The sequence below is a fragment of the Oenanthe melanoleuca genome, chromosome 14 (assembly GCF_029582105.1).
Source record: "Oenanthe melanoleuca isolate GR-GAL-2019-014 chromosome 14, OMel1.0, whole genome shotgun sequence".
Taxonomy (NCBI): Eukaryota; Metazoa; Chordata; class Aves; order Passeriformes; family Muscicapidae; genus Oenanthe; species Oenanthe melanoleuca.
Window position 1 is genome coordinate 3,816,324 of NC_079348.1, and position 18,095 is coordinate 3,834,418.

The window sequence follows — 18,095 nt, forward strand, 5'->3', positions numbered from 1 at the left end:
CTAGAACTCAGTATGAGCAGATGCACAGTGGAGAGAGGCAGAAGCAAAAGCAGACAGCAGGGGAAGTGAGATGTATCAGAGAGGGGACACCAAATAACCAGGGAAGCATCAGAGAACTGCCTTGGCAGAGACAGCCACATACACAGAAAAATGATTCACTGGGTGAATAACAAGGACAAAGCAGCAGGGATAACAGGGCAGAACACACAGTGGGACATACATCAGAAGATTTACAAATTTATTGCTTGCTTGAAACACATTTCTAGGGGCTAATAGGCTAAATTATTTCTGCTTGAACTCAACGTTGATTGAGAAAGACTTCAGCTGCATTAGAACATGCAAGAGAAACACCACTCTTCTCAGTTAAATGATGAAAAAATTAGGTGAACGCTGCTGGCACAGTAAATAAAAGCAGAATCACTCCCTGACAGGTGCCTGGAACTAGAAATACTCTCCTAACAATGCTGGAAGATGAAATGACTGAAAAGGCACTGCACCCCAAGTACCCCCACAGGACCCAGTGTCTCCCACAGCAGGGTGGGACCACCCCAAGGACAGGCACTAATGCCAGTATTTAATAAAAAGCAATTTTAAAGTATAACAGCTTTATTTCCACCTGGCAAGTAACTCATGTGAGCATATCAGTACTGCCCATAGAAGATTAATCAGTATTTCAAGACCTACATAATAAAGAACTGTTTGGTTTGGGTTTTGTCCTCTTAAAATAAGACTTCACTGTTCTTACAGAAACATGGAGAACACTTTGGGCTGTAACTGTTTTGCCTCTAGAGAAATTAAAAGAAAGAATTTAAGAAATACTTGAGCAAAGCAGACAAAGGCAGTACATTTGCTCATTTAAAGAAAACTCTTATTTTAAGAAAATTAAACTTTGGAAAAAAGGTTCTTCCAGCAAACACTTCCTGTTGCAATATGAACAGAATGTACAATATGTACTACATTCAGAGTTATGCTTTCCCCTCATGAGGAGCAAAGCTGTCTTCATCATCACTTTCCAGGTTTTTCTTCTGGTTTCTCATTTATCAGGTCTTTAAATCCCAACTTTTCCAGTGGTTCATTAGCCATAAGTTGCCTAAGTAAAAAAGAAGAAAACAACAAAAAACATTTTAGAGAATACAGCCTACAACCAAGAGAACAGCAGCACTTTCCACCTCAATTACTATTATTTACCCTGAACAGATCCAAGACATCTATACAGAGTCACTGCTGTTTGACAAGACCTCAGAAAATTCACTTGAAGGAAAGCAATTTCCTTCAAATTCAGTGATTTATTTTTCCCCCTTAACAGTGGTTTTCCAATTAAATTTGTTATTTCCCCATTTTAGGTGCTGAGTAAGAGTTTTGTCAGAAACCAACCTGACTCCTGGTTAATTAACACATTGCATAAGAGCTTCCTAAAATTCTACCAATGCCATCTACATTTTCAAGTGAATCTGGTTTAGAACAGCCTCTGTGGTGCCACTGTAGTGATTTTCACACTAATTTTTGATTTGCAGTGTACTTTCCCTAGATACAGGGAAATTTGTGCATTTTCCAAAGTTCCCTGACTCACCCTTGCACAGGAAGCACTGCAAAGCAATGCATGAGTGGAAACATCCCTGGAAAACCAATCACCAACACTTTCTTCACTTGAACTGAGGTACAAAAACTTTTAACTTGCCTGCTTGAAACATATTTCTAAGGGGCTAGCAGCCAAATTATTTCCACTTGAACTCAGCATTAATTAAGACTCAATTGCATTAGTGTATCCAAGAAAAATACCACTGGATAATTCATTATGTTATACTCAACACTTGTAGGCATCTTGAAGACAGTCAGTGCTTATTGAGAACACTTTGCCTTGCTCACTTGAAACAAAATGGTCATTTCACACCTTAAAAAATATGGCGTAGGAAATAGAATAAAATAAAATGAAGAAGTAAATATGCTATAAAGCACATTTTAAATCTTAAAAGGCATCATCATCTATTTCAATTGATGTCTGACGATGTGAACTGTACTGAGAGCAGTCTAGATTGAAACAGATCGCTGTGGATGTCACTCGAGCAGGGGTGGTAGGCAGGGAGCTGGTTTCACAAAGACACAGGCAAAGAAATTGTGATACCATATTTTGTCCAGTTTACAACTGAACGGATGGCTTGATGGAAAATAATCTGTCCGTGAGCAAAGCTTCTGCCTCCATGAAAAAGGCGAGCAAAGTACGGGCTACAAGTTAAAAGTTTAACTTGTAAGCACAATAGAAAAGAGAAAAAAAGCTTCACTGGCCGCTGTGCTGGGAAGCTGCCCGGCTCTCGCTGTTATCCCACCGTAAGGTCGGGACAGCATCCAAACCGCAAGGCGGGTAACCTGCAGACGCCACACGCAGCATCTATTTCCTGCACGGACACAAACCCCTGCGTGGCGGGCGCTCCCCGCCGCTCTCCCCGCCCGCACTCGCCTGTCCATGCGGCACTCCAGGTAGGCCATGGCGCTCTGCCGGCAGGCCGCGCTCTCGTAGCCGCTGTGGCGCAGACACTCCATGAAGCGCTCCTTGAAGGCGCTGCACTCCCCTGCAACACACACAGCGGGGCCGCGCTAGCGCCGCGCTCGGGGGCGGCCCGGGCCCGGCGGGGCGCGGACGGGCCCGGCGCTAGGCCGCGCTACCGCACCGAAGTGATCCAGCGGGAACGCGCCCTTGTCCGGCGGCCGCGGCGTGAAGCTCTTGCTGCTGAAGTTCATGGCGGTGGACATGTCGCTGCCGGGGGTCGCTGCGGTCACTCTGCGGTCACTCTGCGGTCACTCCCGGTCACGCTCCCGCCGCCGGGGGGAGCCGCGCGCCGAGCGCACCGAGGGAATCACGTGACCGCGGCAACCCGGAAGGGGCCGGGCCGCACAGCCGCGGAAACGGCGTGGGCGTTGCTACGGCAACCGGAGCGCGGGGCGCGTCGCCATGGAGACGGCGCCGCCGCCATGTTGGGCCGGGCCGGAGCGGGGGGATCGCTCCCGTCCCCGCGCCCAGGGACCGATTCCTCCTCACTGTGATAACTGATAAAAGATCCGTGTTCATCATAAAAGTATTGGGGTTTGTATAAACCAGAGTACTTAGGTCTGAAATTAAGCGCATGATACTAAAGAAAGGAAAATATATGATTAAATAATTGTGTTTTAAATCCCCCTGCTACTGACAGCTTGCAAAACAAGGCTTTCACATCCCGACAGATCCTGCAAAATCAGGTTTCCTGCCCTTATGTGATCAATTGCAGTCTATCCCTGAGACCAGACTTCCTGACTTCTGCCATTTCTTATCTACCAAGACCAGATGTTATCTATGGGACTTGACAAATTGTCTGGAGACTCACATCGTCCAGCGATCCCACGGACCACCACTGCTTACCTGGCCAAATTATGACAACAAAAAATAACAATTATTGGTGACTACAAGGAAACTATGCTATAAAAGGGAGCTGCAAACCAAAGTTCAGTGCAGCACGGAGTGGGCAATGGCCCCCATGTATCCCCAGTGTGATAATTGATAAATGATTCGTGTTAATCATAGAAGTTTTGGAGTTTGTATAAACCAGAATACTTAAAAGAAGAAAAGAAGATGGACCTAGATAAAGGGAAATATATTATTAAACCCATTCTGTTTAAATCCTGTTATGAATTTTGTATATTGAAATGGTGAACTTCCAGATCCTCAAGATGTACAACAAAGAAAATCAGCCTTTCTGCCTGAAGGTTTACAGCACAAACTCTGCAGATTCACAATCTTCTGAAAGGAAGATGAGAAATAGCTTTAATTTAACTCTCCAAGTGTTTACCGTGGATTATGCTGGCATTTCTTCTTCTTTGCCCATAGCTGCAATTGGTTTAAGACAGTATTTTATCTTTTTTAAGTTGATTGTCTTTTAATTAAATAACTGAGCTAAGCAGAAAGAATTTGAGACTGGGAAAAAAAAAGAAATGAAATAGCTTCAATTTTTAAGGACAGCCATTATGGAAATATTAACTGCAGCTCCATTTAAAGTGTCTTTTGTTTATGCTTTGATTGCTTTCTTATTACAGTATTGAAATTGTAAATGGAAAATTACACCATGTTCTATTACATAAGCAACTGGTTTGCACAGCTTGAAATATAAGGTTTTATTACGAGGTTTTCAGGGATATGAACAATAGATGGGTTTCATTATACAGTAAATAGCACTTTTCCACTTGACTTCATTATAACACTTAATGGTAAAAGGGAAATACTCCTCTTTCATAAATACATGCAGCAAGCTGTCTCCCAGATTTCAGATGACCAAGCAGCAGGGAAGCAACTTTGGTTTATCTGGACAAGTTCAACTGACGTGTCAAAGCACTTGATTTTAGCAAACTGTGCAAATTGCATTCCTTACTTTCTGTCACAGTGATTTCCCATGCAATGAAGGAAGAAGCCAAAGGAAAAAGATGTGCAGAGATCCCACAGTGGAATTATTCCCAGGCAGACAGCACCAACCCTTTCCAGTTCTGTTCAACATCTTTACCAATGATCTGGGTGATGGGGTCGGGTGCACCCTCAGTGAGGCTGTAGATGACACCCAACTGGGCATGAGTGTGGATACCAGGAAAATTCACTTCCCCAAGCATTGCCACAGCTGCCCAGGGCAGTGGTGGAGCCCCCATCCCTGGAGGTATTTAAAAGCCACATAGATGTGGCATTTGGGGACATGATTTTAGTGGTGACCTTGGCAGCACTGGGGGAACAGTTGGGCTCAATGATCTTAGAGGTCTTTTCCAACCTAAATCATTCTAAGATTCTCTGCAAAGACTACATTGACTTGCTATATTTGATTATATCCTTTTTTTTTTTAACCTATTTAACTCAGGGTCTTAAATGTTGTAGTTACTCAAATTCAGGTCAGGTATAGTAGCAGGTGTTTGGTTATGATTACTTAATGTTTTTATTGCAAATGCCAGTTGTATCTTCTAGAATTTCCTTTAAAGGTACAGGTTGTCATACAATCTAGTACACGTGCTTTAGCAATTTAGGATATATTTTTCCCATGGAGATCAAATGAAACCCCCATTAGATAACCACTGTGAAGGAAAAAACCTCATTTGTGGATTAAACCAACCAGTTCCAAAACAACTCAACAAAAACAGAGCCACAAAGAGCAGTGCCACAAACAGAATTAAATGCTTTTCACATATTATCTTTCAAAGAAATGGGAGACTTTGAGAGCATCAGGGAAATCTGAAATAGCTGCTTCAGCAAAAGGGTGCCCATTGTACAAGAGAGACGAGATAATTCGTAGTGTTTCACAGTACCTCTAGTCTGGAGTCCTGAGCCCTTGCCAAAAATTAGTATGCACAAATTACAAGACTTCCCAAACTAAGGAAAATCTTGTCTCTTCCCCTTTCAAGTTACACAGCTTGGTAGTCTAAAAAATAAATAAAAATCCTTTGCTTGAATCAGTGATTTTCATCATTAATTATTGACTGAAGTAACATTTAAAACTGTTCTTTTCCAATCTTGTCAGATAGTGCTGAAAACTTATTCCACTACTGGTATTTATCCATCAGCTGGACAAACTCCTATTATATACTCACTTTTTGGAAGCACCAAATTGAATAATACTTCAGAGAAGAACCTTTATTCTTTTTTACAGGCAGGGAAACGTCCATGACTTTCATTATTTTCTCTCTCACCATGCTGCCTCTTTTTAGAGCCTGCGGACTCAAATTATCAGGCAGTTAATTGGAAAATAATTTATTGACAAGCCATGAAAGGCTCGGAGTAAAGCACTAGGGGATTTCATAGCTTGACTTGGGATAGCTGTAGGAAATTAATGAGTTGAACAAGACCAAGCACATTCAGATGCTGGAATTTGTGCCCTTGAGACTGCTGTTCCCAGCCCAGGCACAGGCACACCTCAGAGAAACATCCTTCCAGGATCACTCATTCCTACGCCTCACCTTCGCCAGCTCTTACATAAGGCCTCTTGCTCCATCACTGCCACAGGCTGTTGTAAACCATTTTTCTCCCTTTTAATCCAGGTTCCTAGACAAGCAAAAATGCAGAATATTGCCAGAACAGTCTGGGGAATGGGGATTTCTGTTGTGGATGATTAATGAAATATTATTGTTTTGAGCTTACAGGGAAATTGGAGTTTCATGCCAATAAGGTCAGGGCCTTAATATGTTATGTGCTCTATAAAGATGTACAGATAGTTTATTTTCTGTTATTACTGAGCCAAAGCCTCATCAGTTTAGAGAGGACCTTGTAGAAATAAACCTTCATCTTAAATTGCTCATTGCAATTCTGGTACATCTAAATCCTCATCTCCACCTGCATCAAGATGGGCCCAGAAGTAAGATGCTGGGACCCTGCTTCTGTAGGTACCAACTAATCACCCTTCATGAAATGCCTCTAATTTCTCTTGGATTAATACAATTTCTGCAATATGTTGATGAGAGAGATGGAAGCCAGAGACCCAGAACAAAAATCCTTGGAGCTGTGTTGAGAAATTTGATTTATCAGCTGTATTTTGAAAATAATCTTTTTATAACCCAACCTACCCAACACTCACCTCCCAGGTCAGGCAGCCTTGACTGTAAATGCAGATCTGGAAGATCATGGTTCTAGCTACAGTTACAAGAGATTTTACTGAAAATCATATTGTAGATATGCATATTGAAAAGTAGATTACCAGCACCAAAGCCAAGGATCTCCCATGTGTTTTCTCACTGGGTGAGACTCAGGAAGGAATGGCATCTATTCAGTCCAAGAAGGAGGCTGTTAAAAGCAGCAAAACTCCCAAGTGTGGTAAATGCTTAAGACAAGTGGGAAATACTCTCACCTTAGGCTTTGCACAGGGACAATGCACTAATCTCATGTACAGATTTTTTATTTTCTTCTCCCAGTGACCAGACTCATCACATATAATCTTGCAACTCAGAATATGGGGAAAAAAAATAAAACAAAACAAAACAACCCAGGAATCTCTTTTTTTAAAGATTGCCATAAAATAAAGACTTTTTAAAATATTTTTCAGGACTTTTTCTTTCCAAAGGAGATTTGCAACCCACACTGATTTGACAGATGAATGAAAAATTAAAGAGTCATTTGTATAGAAATGAGCAAAGTGAATATTTGAGATAATGATCACTACCCTGTAGTGATCCTGTAGAAATAAAGATTTGCAGGGTGGGAAGAAGTGGGTGTAGTCCAATAAAACAATGCAGTAATGATGAAAAATTGAAAGAGGTCAGAGTCGGAAAGCTTTTGATTTCTTTTTGCAGTGGCATTTGTCAAGGCAAGCAAAATCCATTAGCAAAGAGCAGTCTGAGTTTTAACACATCTGGGTCTTTAAAAATGTTAATGTTTAATGGGGTGTGCTCAGGCTTTATGTATCCCTGATAACAATGCATGGCTGATAGGCATCTCTGGTGGCTGTAAAGCAGTGGCAGAGCCTTGCAAGGCACACAAGCTCTTGCTGTTCACTCTCATGGTTTATGATGTTATCAGCAGTCATTGACTGAATTATGGCCTTATAACAGCTCTTTCCCTGCATTATCCTGCAGTTACTGTAGCTCTGGTAACCTGTGTCCCATTAGAAGGTGCTGTGACCTTCTCCAGATGAGCACACAGGACTTAGAGTGGTGCTCAAGTGCAGACTCATTTTCCAGGAGGAACTGATGAGTTCCCTGGGCTGTGCCCACAAAATCTGCTCCCCTGAAGGTGGTTCTGCCTTAAACTGGTAGAAAGACAAAGACATAAGCTGGGAACAACATTTTCCCCTAGTCCTGTGTGGGATCCTCACCTGTGAGCCTGTGGCTGTAGGCTGTGCTCAGGATTGTACATTGCAAGCCCAGGGATGTGAGGAAGAAATTGGGGTGAGGGCATCACATTTGTTTGTATTTTAAAACTGCAAAGATTTCCCTCCCTCCCTCTGGAGAGCCCATCCATAATTTCTCACAGGGCATCAGTCCAGCAGCCTGTAAGTCCATGGGCTCTCTACTTGAGGAAGGATCTCACCCCATATTGTCACCACAGAGTGAAGTCCTAGGAAAGGTGCTTTTGCTGGCTCTGGCACCAGCCAGCTCTACTCCAGCAGAGCTCTGTGTAAACAGCAACAGATTTCCTCCTTTAGTGCCCAACTGGCCTCACACAGGGTTTTCTTCCTCCCTCTTACTGCACATTCTAAAGTCTCAGGGGTCCCAGTAGTCACACCATTTGCTCAGAGAAGAATCTGGCAGAACAGGATATTCTTGGAAATGTCTGGGAGAGGAGGGTGCAGGCCAAGACCTCATAGCTGTGCAGAAAATCTTGAGACGGACGTGACCATCCATTGCCCTCCTTTTTTTGCCCACTCTGCCTGCTCCTCTTCTGCACAGGAAAGTTCCCTGTTGTGAAAAGCTCCACTCCTGATAACAAGCCTTGGAGAGCAGGCAGACATGCAGGCACCTTTTTCATGTCAATCTAGTTAGAGTTTATTGATTCCCCTTGCCTTTGGCTAATGTACTTTTATTATTATTAATAAATAATCATCATTTTTCCATCAGTGTAGCCTGCACCCAGGAGCCTTGGAGGATTCTAGCAAAAGAATTATTAAAACTAAAGATTTCTAAAGGGTTGAACAGCAGCACAGCCCAGTAATCTGCCAGAATCTGCAACTGGGGAGTAAAATATCCCCACTGGAGAATATGGGATAGAGCATCAAGTCAGCTCCTTCCCCCCAGAGCCACCATTTCTACAAGTGGCTTCCTGTTCTTGGTCCCTTCTGCTTTGTTGTCATCCCCCCAAGGATGCAGAGGGTGGGGGTGGCTCCTGGAGCTGTCACCTGGGCAGGTGGGCTCTTGCAGGACCCTGCCCTGGCTTGGGACATGACTCAGTACCTGCAGGGCCAGAACTGCTGCCATCTGCTCCTCCTGGCTGGCATCTCCTTGGCACCTCCATCCTCTGCCTGGCCAGCTGCAGAGTCTGATCCTGGCTCCTCCCAAGTTCCAAGGAGTCAGGATCTCTTTCCCAATCTAGGCAGGATTGCCTGCAGGGGATGGTTTCTCACAGAGGATTGCATGCAGCTGTTCATTAACAGAGAGAGTCATCACCAGCTGCTGAGCCAGGCATGGCCATCCAGACACACAGTTCTCTGGGCAGTAAATTGCCAAATAGTGACTGAGGTGGTTTCAGGGGCATTTTGGGATTGCTGGTAGAGGATTTTTGGGACAAAGACAATAAAAACACTGATTTCCTCAAGGAGATGATTTTAGTGGGGTGGTAGGAAAGCAAAAAGAATCAGAGCTGTCACCTGTAAATAGATCTGCTCCTGTCAGCAATCCTGAATTAGCACATCTTCATGCAACCACCATTGCAGCCTCTCTGTGGTCAGCCTTGCCCTCCCTGAGGGCTTGCTTGCCAGGTGCCCCCTGGGCCATGCATTATTTGGGCTTTCCCTCCTGTGTCCTGCTTCCTCCATTGCATCACCAGTGGTCCAGCTGAGTCCTGTGACCTGGCACAGTGACAGCAGTCCAGCATGGGCCCTGTCCTTGAGTTGTGACCCTTAAATCACGTGGAGAACAACACACCCATAACACAGATCCTCGCTGGAAAACAAACACCTCGTCCCAGTGTTGTGGATGAAATAAGAGCTCTAGATTACGATAATCCATGGTTCAGAATAAAAGAGGGTGTTTTATTTGGCAGGAAAATGGAGTACATCTGGTCTGAGTGGACGTAAACAAGTCTGCAGAGCCCTTTACTCTGTGTAAAACCACTTCCCCAGAAGGTGTGTTCAGGCAATGACAGCAGGGCTATAAAGGGACCCCAAAATGCTCAAACCCTCACCTGGCTTTGGCCATGGCTGTGCAGACTTTCCTGCAGTACGTGGGCTCCAGCTGGCTGCTCTGTCTGGCAGCAGGGCTGTTTGCTCTCCTTTACTTTCTCTCCAGCTCCAAGAAGTCAGTTTGCAATTTGCCCCCTGGGCCACGACCTCTTCCTCTGATCGGGAACCTGAACGTGGTGGACCTGAAAAAGCCGTTCCAGTCGCTGACAGAGGTAGGGGCTGAGCGAGCAGCCAGGGGCGAATGTGCAATTCCTGCCACCAGAAATGCAGCTGGGCAAAGAGAGATGGGATTGTGTTTCCTTTGTGTGGAGGGCAGCAATGAGATGTGGCACATGGGCAGGCTGGCAGAACGACTTTACCTTCAGAGGTGCACACACACACACACACACACACACACACACACCTATTTCTATATATGAATATAATACACTCCTGTCTTTATACACACTCAAGAGTAGACCACACACCCCCTTCAATCCACTCCAAATTTTTGGTGTTTTGAGCCCTTCAGAGGCTGCAGGTAAAAGACTTGAGTTGGGCCAGGCTGCTGCCATCAAGAGATGTCTCCCTGCCACCAGACCTCTAGGAAAGATGGGTGGATGGAAGGGATGAAGCAAGAAAAGGTATCATCCCTACAGCAGAGGGAAAGGGGATGTCCTATGCACACCTTTTCCCAAAATTAATTGTGTCTCTGCAATGCAAAGCACAACTCTGCCTCCCCAGCCCTCCCCATGCACACACTGCTCAGCGTGGTTAAGGACTCAATGCGTGGATTTTATATGTCTAAGTAAACAAATTCCTTCTTCTCTATGAATACTTATATTTCTAAAAGAGAGGGGGAAAAAAAGACTTAAATATTAAAAAGCCAGGGGCAATGTTTGTTTCAGAAAGTGTCTGCTGTGTTCCCAAAGGGACCTGGGGATAATTCAGTGGGAATTCAGATTTTATCTGGTTGCTGTAGAGACAGTTGAGGTGCTGTGAGGGATCTTGCTCTGTGTGTGTGCTGCTTCCTGGACACTGTGGTGGGGGAAAGCTGGTCCCCAGAGCACTCCTTCAGCCACTTGAACATCTGCAGTGAGAGGGCAGTGCAGACACTGCAATCCTCCAGTTAGCTGTAGAAGAAGCATCCTGTGTGCCAAAGAACAGAATTCCTACAGCAGGCACACAGTGCTCATGTGCCTTGATTTATGGGGCAGAGGATTGTGTAGAGATCAGTTCTGATTGGCCTCTGGTCCTGAGCTCTCCTCTGATCCTGGGTATGTTTGAGGATGTTGGTATGAAACTATTTATGAACTATTTCTGGTAGTACCGAGAGATTTTATGGTACAAACGTCACGTGACAGCACCAGACTAATTTTCTATAATCTACCAAGAAGCTTTATTTGGGCTTTCAGGCCTGCCACATCCAATATTTGTGCTGCTGAGTAAAACCAGAGTGGATGCCAAGAAGCAGTAATGCAAGGAGATGGCCAAAGGAAGGCTGGGAGGCAGCTGTGATTCCCTGCCCCTGGGCCTGCCACACTCTCTGTGAGCTGCCAGGGATGAAGGAACCAGTGCTAATGTTATCTCCCAAGCTGTCAAACCACTGTTTGATGAAAACAAATTCAATTTGTCTGGCATAATAACGGGAGCTGCTTCTAATCTGAAATTCAATTTGTGGAATCTATCTAATGCATGGAAAATGGTAACCCAGGCACACCAGAAACAAGAAGACATTTGCAGTGGATGGCTTGCAGTGTGTTTAAACGAAGCCTAAAATACCAATGAATGATTAGCTTGTCAAAGCCACCTTTCAGGGTAACAGATGATTCATTTTTAATTTGCTATAAAAGCCTAACACTCCTATGACATTATCTACCAGAATATGCTTCCTAGTAGGATTCAAGTTTCTGGTGGCCAGCAAATAATTCTGTGATGACTGCAACACTACCCACCTTGCCATAATTAGAGACAAGTGCTGTCCTGAAAGAAAGAGTTATTGTCTGGCTTTGTTTGTGCAGTGTTTGTGGCTTCAGCCTCAAAGGTGTGTGCACGCCCGCTTGCCTCAGGTCACCAGCACTACAATAAACAGGTCTGCCTGCTACAGCATTCTCTAAGCAGCTCCCAAGGTGGTATTGCTGGCCTGTTACTGCAGAACACCACAGGAATGCAATGGCACTGTTCTGGCTGCCCTGATAGAGCAGTGATAGCAGACACCTTGTTGTGCAAACAGGGCAAGCAGAGATGCTGGCAATCGATAGCTGCTGCTCACTGCCTGAATTACAGCAGCACCTGGAGACACCAGGCAGGGCTGAGAGCCTCCTTTTGGTCTAGAAGCCACCTAGAGTGGCCAGTACTAGTGTTTGAGTCCAGATCTGGCTTTGAATGAACATATCTATTCCCCTTGACAGCTCTCCAAGATATATGGCAACGTCTTCACGGTGCATTTTGGACCCAGGAAGGTCGTGGTACTGGCTGGATATGAAACCATCAAGGATGCCCTTTTAAATCATGCTGAAGAGTTTGGAGAGAGGGCAGAAATACCCATATTTAGGAAAATGACACAGGGAAATGGTAATTGACCTTTTGCTTGGATAAATTTTGTCTCTGTTCATTATATTCTCACAGCAGAGAGTACTGTCCTCTTATAGATCACTTTTTGTGATCTTAGGAGGTACCAGTGTGTAAGAACATTTATGAACCATGGGTGCCATAAGGATGTTACACCTTTATTTCAGGCATAGCATTCAGCCATGGAGAGCTATGGAAAACTCTGAGAAGATTTACCTTGTCTACATTGCGAGATTTTGGAATGGGAAAGAGAACCCTTGAGATCCGAATCCTGGAGGAAGTAAATTCCCTTATCAAATATTTTGAATCCTATCATGGTGAGTGTCAAGTCTTTCCTCCAGAGACAGAGAACTGGTCTAGCAGAACAATAAAGATTAATGAAAGTTTAACTCTGAGCAAATGGTATCTCGTGGTTAAAGTTCAGCATACAGTGCAGGAGGTTATTGAACCAAGGCCTTAAAACACTGAAACAGAATTCCCTGCTGAGAATTCTGGGTGGGGAATGAATTTTGTTTGGGAGCTCAGGACTACATTTCCATAAGAAACCAGACTGAAATGAGCATAGTCATTTTGCCATTTGTTTTCATGCTTGAAATACAGGGAAACCATTTGATACAAAAATGATACTCAACAATGCTGTATCCAATGTCATCTGCTCTATATTGTTTGGAGAGAGGTTTGAATATGATGATCCAGTATTTCTAACTTTGCTGAAGATGATAAATCAAAATACTAAGCTGTTGGGCTCCCCTATGGTTCAGGTAAGAGCTTACTTTTATGTTTTACCTGTTAGTTTTTATGGGGCCATCCCATTTCCAGCATTTGTTCTCCTGGCCTCCCACATTTTTCTTCTTTAGAACAAGAACATTATCAGCCAGTCAGCCTGTACAGAACACACCTGTTGTTCTGTATCTTCAATGCACAGATTTCCAGACTCCTGAAGCTTATTAGTAAAAGAAAAAAACAAAACAAAACAAAACCAAAGTCTTCACAAAATGAACAGCTTTACCCTCTTTGAAGAGCAGAAGCACAATTCCAAACCTGCTCCTTGAATTACAGAAAGAACACTCTATTTCTGCAGGAATCCAGAGCTCCTTAGACTGCAGAAGGGGTGGAATTACAGCCTCACATGTCAGGGCATAGGACAAGGGACCAGAAGTGTGATTTGAAATACCAGTATGTGTTAAAAAATGCTAATTAATATTAAGACCTCTCTTGATCCACAGTTATACAACTTCTACCCATCCCTTGGCTTTCTGTGTGGAGCTTCCAAGACTGTGCTACAAAACATCAGTGAATTGAATGCTTTTCTCCAGAAGCTCTTCCAGGAACACCAAGAGGAGCTTAATGAAAATGACTTAACAGGCTTTGTTGATGCCTTTCTGGTGAAGCAAAAACAGGTACTTTAGTGTTTCTGTTCGCTTAGCTCTGACTTATTCTTAGGACTGGCCATCTATCAGGGACTGGGAGTGAGTGGAAACAGAAGAACTGTAGTGAGCAGGATATATCAAAGCTCATACACTGAGCTGTGCTGGATTTGCTCATGGAACTGCTGGTTAAAATGATTTAGGTGTCCAGACATCCTACAAGGGTGAAGTAAGTTCCCACTCAGCACACATAAGGAGGAGCTCATCCCAAACCTTCCTGCAAAAATGATACAGTGATAAACTGTGTTGTACTAAATAAATTCCAATTTATTGGAATTATTTCTAATATCTAGACTTGGGGATATGCTTGGGACCAGACAAATTCCACACAGCATAGCCCTAATGCTAAAAAGTTTTCCAGCACATAGAAAGTCACAAAGGCTAAAATGCAGATAAAAATAGTGGCAACACAGTCACATATGGGTATCACTTGCTGTTTTACCCACATGTTTTGAAGGAGTCCAAGAAACCACACACTGCATTCAGCAATGGAAACCTGATGTTTTCAACCCTGGACCTCTTTGCTGCTGGGACTGAGACTACATCCACAACTGTGCGCTGGGGGCTGCTCCTGATGATGAAATACCCAGAAATTCAGAGTAAGGAGGACAAGTCTCTTGTACAATTTATTGTTGCATGCTTAAGGCTTTGCTTGTGGAAGGGAGTGGAGCTCATTCAGTGTTGCCTAGAGTAATTATTCTGAGTGCTCTGAAGGAGATAACAAGCGTTGGCTTTTCAAAGGAATTTTATTCAGCTGGATTGCAATAAACCAGCCCAGCCAAGTGGGAGAGGCTAAGGGGCAGCCTACAGTCACAGCAAAGCTCCCCCATCATTATTCACCTGCAGGCAATGGGCTTACGTCACTAAAGGTCTCCTCAGGAGCTGATTCTGATCTGGTTTCTGTTGAAGGTTATGGGGTAACAAAGGTGTGTAATGAGAGTCAGGCATGAGATGGACTGTAGTGACTCCATTCAAGCTCCCTGAGCTCAACAACAAACCTGAAAGAACCTCACCATGCCCTGATTTACCCACTTCTGCCCTTCCCAGATATTTACAGTTTTCCCTTTTCTTCGTCTCTGCCAAACTGGTCGCCATTTCAGTTGCAAGATGAGATTGTTATCAGCTTCTTAATCCTTTCCTTCCTCCAAGGAAAGATTCAGGAAGAAATGAACCATGTCATCGAACCAGGAGAGCTGCCTAGGCTGGAGGACAGGAAAAAAATGCCTTATACAGAAGCAGTATTACATGAAATACAAAGGTTTGCCAACATTGTCCCCATGGGCGTGTCACGATCGACTCCCAGAGACGTGAATTTCCGAGGCTATGTGATTCCTAAGGTGAGTCTGAGGCTGGCAGCTCATCCTCACAGCTTTCTTTAAAGCAGATGAAGAAATGCATAAATTACTAAAGACACGGAGATGCATGGTTTAATCTGTGCTGTGACCCTTTGTCTTGGATCCAGGATAATTATTATAAACACACAATAGATTGTGGTCTGGTACAGTTGTTTGAATCATGATTAACCAGAGATTTAATTAAATCACACTGGTTTGAATCTTTTATGTCAAATGTGGAACCTCTACCCCAGCACCTTTGTTGAAAGATCTGACTTTGTAAGAGAGGAATGTTTTGTGGTGCAAAAAATAAAACAGCAGTTACTGAGAACAGGCAGAGCCACAGTGGGGCAGAGAAACATTCCCCAGTTCTATTTGTCATGTCTTATTTGCCTCTTCACGTTAGGAAAAATAACACAGGCTCAAGTAAGGGAGTGATGTCCTCTTCCATGAGTTTCTTTGATCCCTTTCAGGGCACTGAGATTATTCCACTGCTGACCTCTGCTCTGAATGACGAGTTACACTGGAAAACCCCGGATCAGTTCAACCCTTCCCATTTCCTGGATGCCAATGGGAGCTTCATTAGGAGAGAAGCATTTATTCCATTCTCTGTAGGTAAGAGGGGTGTAGGTTCAAGGCTAATGGCAGTTCCCCCTGCTTTCAGGAAAGTCTGAAAGCCAGGCACACAGAACAGAGGATAAGGGATTTCTGGTCATTTCTCCTGTCCACCATTGGTGTAGGTAACCACCTCTTCTTTGGGAGAGATGGGAGACATGGATTTACTCACACTCACTGAACAATTTCATATATCTACAGACTTCTGTGTAGTTTGAGACCAAACCAGTAGCACCTCTAACATACTGGGAGAAGGGAGGGAAAATTTCCTACCTCAGCAGCCTGCTCTTCCACACTGCACCTCCAGTTTAGAAGATCTCAGACATCAACACTAACAGTTCCAGTGCTGATCACTAATTTCTCCCCTGGTTGTTTTCAGGACGAAGGGCTTGCCTTGGTGAAGGACTGGCCAAAATGGAGCTGTTCCTCTTCTTTACAGGCTTGCTCCGCAAATTTGTTTTCCATCCCCCTCCAGGAGTGGATAAATCAGACCTGGATCTCACTGCTGATGTTGGCTTTACCTTGACTCCCATGCCTCACCTGGTTTGTGCTGTGCCCTGTGAATGATCAAACAGCACAGCATTAGAGTAGTGAACACTTCAAGCTTTAAAGCAAATCTAGCTAGAGTAGGGAAGAGCTGTCCCTGAGCTTTAGGGGAAGGAAGACACCAGGCACTGTTATTTTCTCTCATTCCTGACATTCTCTCCAACAGCTCTTGCAATGTCTGTATAATTTGGACAGCTCTGAGTTCTGCTCTCAGAAACTCTGATTCATTCCTGGAACAGCACATCAGAAATGCTGTTTTCAGGACAGTTTGAAAGAGTGAAATGCCTTCAAACCTCCTCTATAGATGTAACCCATCAGAGCTCTCCCCTGACAGCCTCTGTGGGGAATTTCTCAGCCCAAAGCCCAAGCCCTGTAGCAGAGCTGGTAATGGATGGCCCAGCTGGAGACAAGAGACACTGAAAAGATCTGGAAATCTCCTCAGGATGGTTGTTCAGCTGAGCCTCAGACTGAGCTTCCATTGTGCGACACAACCTGCCTTATCTTTATTACAGAGTCCCAGACACAAGGGTATAACATGGGCTGATGCCAAGACCCAGGCACAGGACAGTTATCAGGAAACATCTAAGTGGTTTGGGAAGTGGGTTCTTTCCACCTCACAGCAGGCACTTCATGCTGAACAGCCCATTTATGATGGGGCCAATTGAGCAGCTTTCCGCTTCTGCTAAGAAAGGCATTTCTACCACTCCCTCACCTCTCCTGGCTTCATGCTGGCTCTGGCACCTGTCCAATCCCTTATTGGGCCATCTTAGATCCCCAAAGTGGCAGAAAATGGGCAGCCATGGCAAGGGAAGAGTCTGTGAATCAGCGTGGCTGGAGCTGGGGCTGGGCAGCAGCACTGCCACGCTCTGCCAGAGAGCTGGGACAGGCTCAGCCCTGCTCAGCAGCTGTACGTGCTCTGTAGGTCTTCTCTACCCTTCACAGAGAGAAAGGATCCTTCAGGGGATGAATCAGCTCCCACAAGGTTGATTTATTTCTCACTCTCTGCACTGGCTGCAGGGTGAACCATCATCCACAGGCTCTTAATTCCAAACTTCAGTCTCAATTACTGGGTGTGTTGTGGTGAATAGGGACAGTATTCAACTGAAAATGGGGCAGTTTTGGTAAACCTTTACAGCATCAAACTAAAGTCACTGTCATCTAAAGCTGAGCTGTGCTGCAAATGGAAGGAAAGAAAGGGGAGAGAATATGAAGGGATGACAAAGTACAGCAGCCTCTGGCCAAGACACTGTTCTGCTTGCTAGCTTTAGTTCACAGTGCTAAAGGAAGAACTCTAATAGTGATTCTGCACCTTCTACTGGCATTGTCCTTGGCCAGGGGCTGTGGCTCAGCCCCAGCTCCAGCTCCTGGGCACAGCTCAGGGAGTCCCAGCTCTGTCACAAGGAAGCCCCTGCTGCTTTGCCTGCTTGCGTTTGTTTTGCTGTTGCTCTGTTTGCAGTCTAACTGCTGCAAGCCTGACCTTATCACTTACTTAATCATTAAATATTTTTGTTCTGTTGCTGTTGATCTATCTGGTGTGACAGTATGAAGTTGATTTCAGGTCAAACTGATAAAACTGGGCTGCACCACATTCAATACCCCTGCACGAGGGAGGTGAGCACAGGGATCCATGGGCAGCCTGCAGCCAGCACAGAGTGAGCAATGCTCACAGCCACAACACCTCAAAGAAAACAGCTGGATTTCTAACTCCAGAAAATCACAACTGCTGTGTGAAGGAGGATGTGGCCCCTCTCAGTGGTTCCTGTGTCTCTTGCCCTTGCTTACAAGGAACCCATCACAGT

General features: G+C 44.5%; 2 protein-coding genes across 2 annotated transcripts; one reads left to right on the top strand and one right to left on the bottom strand.

The window, feature by feature from the left end:
• Positions 1–585: 585 nt before the first annotated feature.
• LOC130259340 (cytochrome c oxidase assembly protein COX19) lies at positions 586–5,441 on the bottom strand. Its single transcript, XM_056503558.1, has 3 exons — positions 2,667–5,441; positions 2,456–2,567; positions 586–1,090 (listed from the first exon to the last, which is right to left on the bottom strand). Exons 1-3 carry the CDS (start codon positions 2,746–2,748, stop codon positions 1,006–1,008), a joined length of 279 nt encoding a protein of 92 aa, XP_056359533.1. The 5' UTR covers positions 2,749–5,441; the 3' UTR covers positions 586–1,005.
• A 4,234-nt stretch (positions 5,442–9,675) lies between these two features.
• Positions 9,676–17,824, top strand: LOC130259315 (cytochrome P450 2K4-like). The gene is made up of 9 exons (XM_056503499.1): positions 9,676–10,036; positions 12,215–12,377; positions 12,542–12,691; positions 12,975–13,135; positions 13,601–13,774; positions 14,259–14,400; positions 14,951–15,138; positions 15,609–15,750; positions 16,130–17,824. The coding sequence occupies exons 1-9, from the start codon at positions 9,839–9,841 to the stop codon at positions 16,315–16,317; spliced, it is 1,506 nt and encodes a 501-aa protein (XP_056359474.1). The 5' UTR covers positions 9,676–9,838; the 3' UTR covers positions 16,318–17,824.
• Positions 17,825–18,095: the final 271 nt, after the last annotated feature.

Bases quoted from the DNA above. Each gene is read 5' to 3' on its own strand.
- LOC130259340 (XM_056503558.1), bottom strand. From the start codon at position 2,748: ATGTCCACCGCCATGAACTTCAGCAGCAAGAGCTTCACGCCGCGGCCG. The intron at 2,568-2,666 runs GTGCGGTAGCGC...TGTGTGTTGCAG, and splicing joins GTTCCCGCTGGATCACTTCG to GGGAGTGCAGCGCCTTCAAG. The intron at 1,091-2,455 runs GCGAGTGCGGGC...TTTTTTACTTAG, and splicing joins CTGGAGTGCCGCATGGACAG to GCAACTTATGGCTAATGAAC.
- LOC130259315 (XM_056503499.1), top strand. From the start codon at position 9,839: ATGGCTGTGCAGACTTTCCTGCAGTACGTGGGCTCCAGCTGGCTGCTC. The intron at 10,037-12,214 runs GTAGGGGCTGAG...TCCCCTTGACAG, and splicing joins CGTTCCAGTCGCTGACAGAG to CTCTCCAAGATATATGGCAA. The intron at 13,136-13,600 runs GTAAGAGCTTAC...CTTGATCCACAG, and splicing joins TGGGCTCCCCTATGGTTCAG to TTATACAACTTCTACCCATC.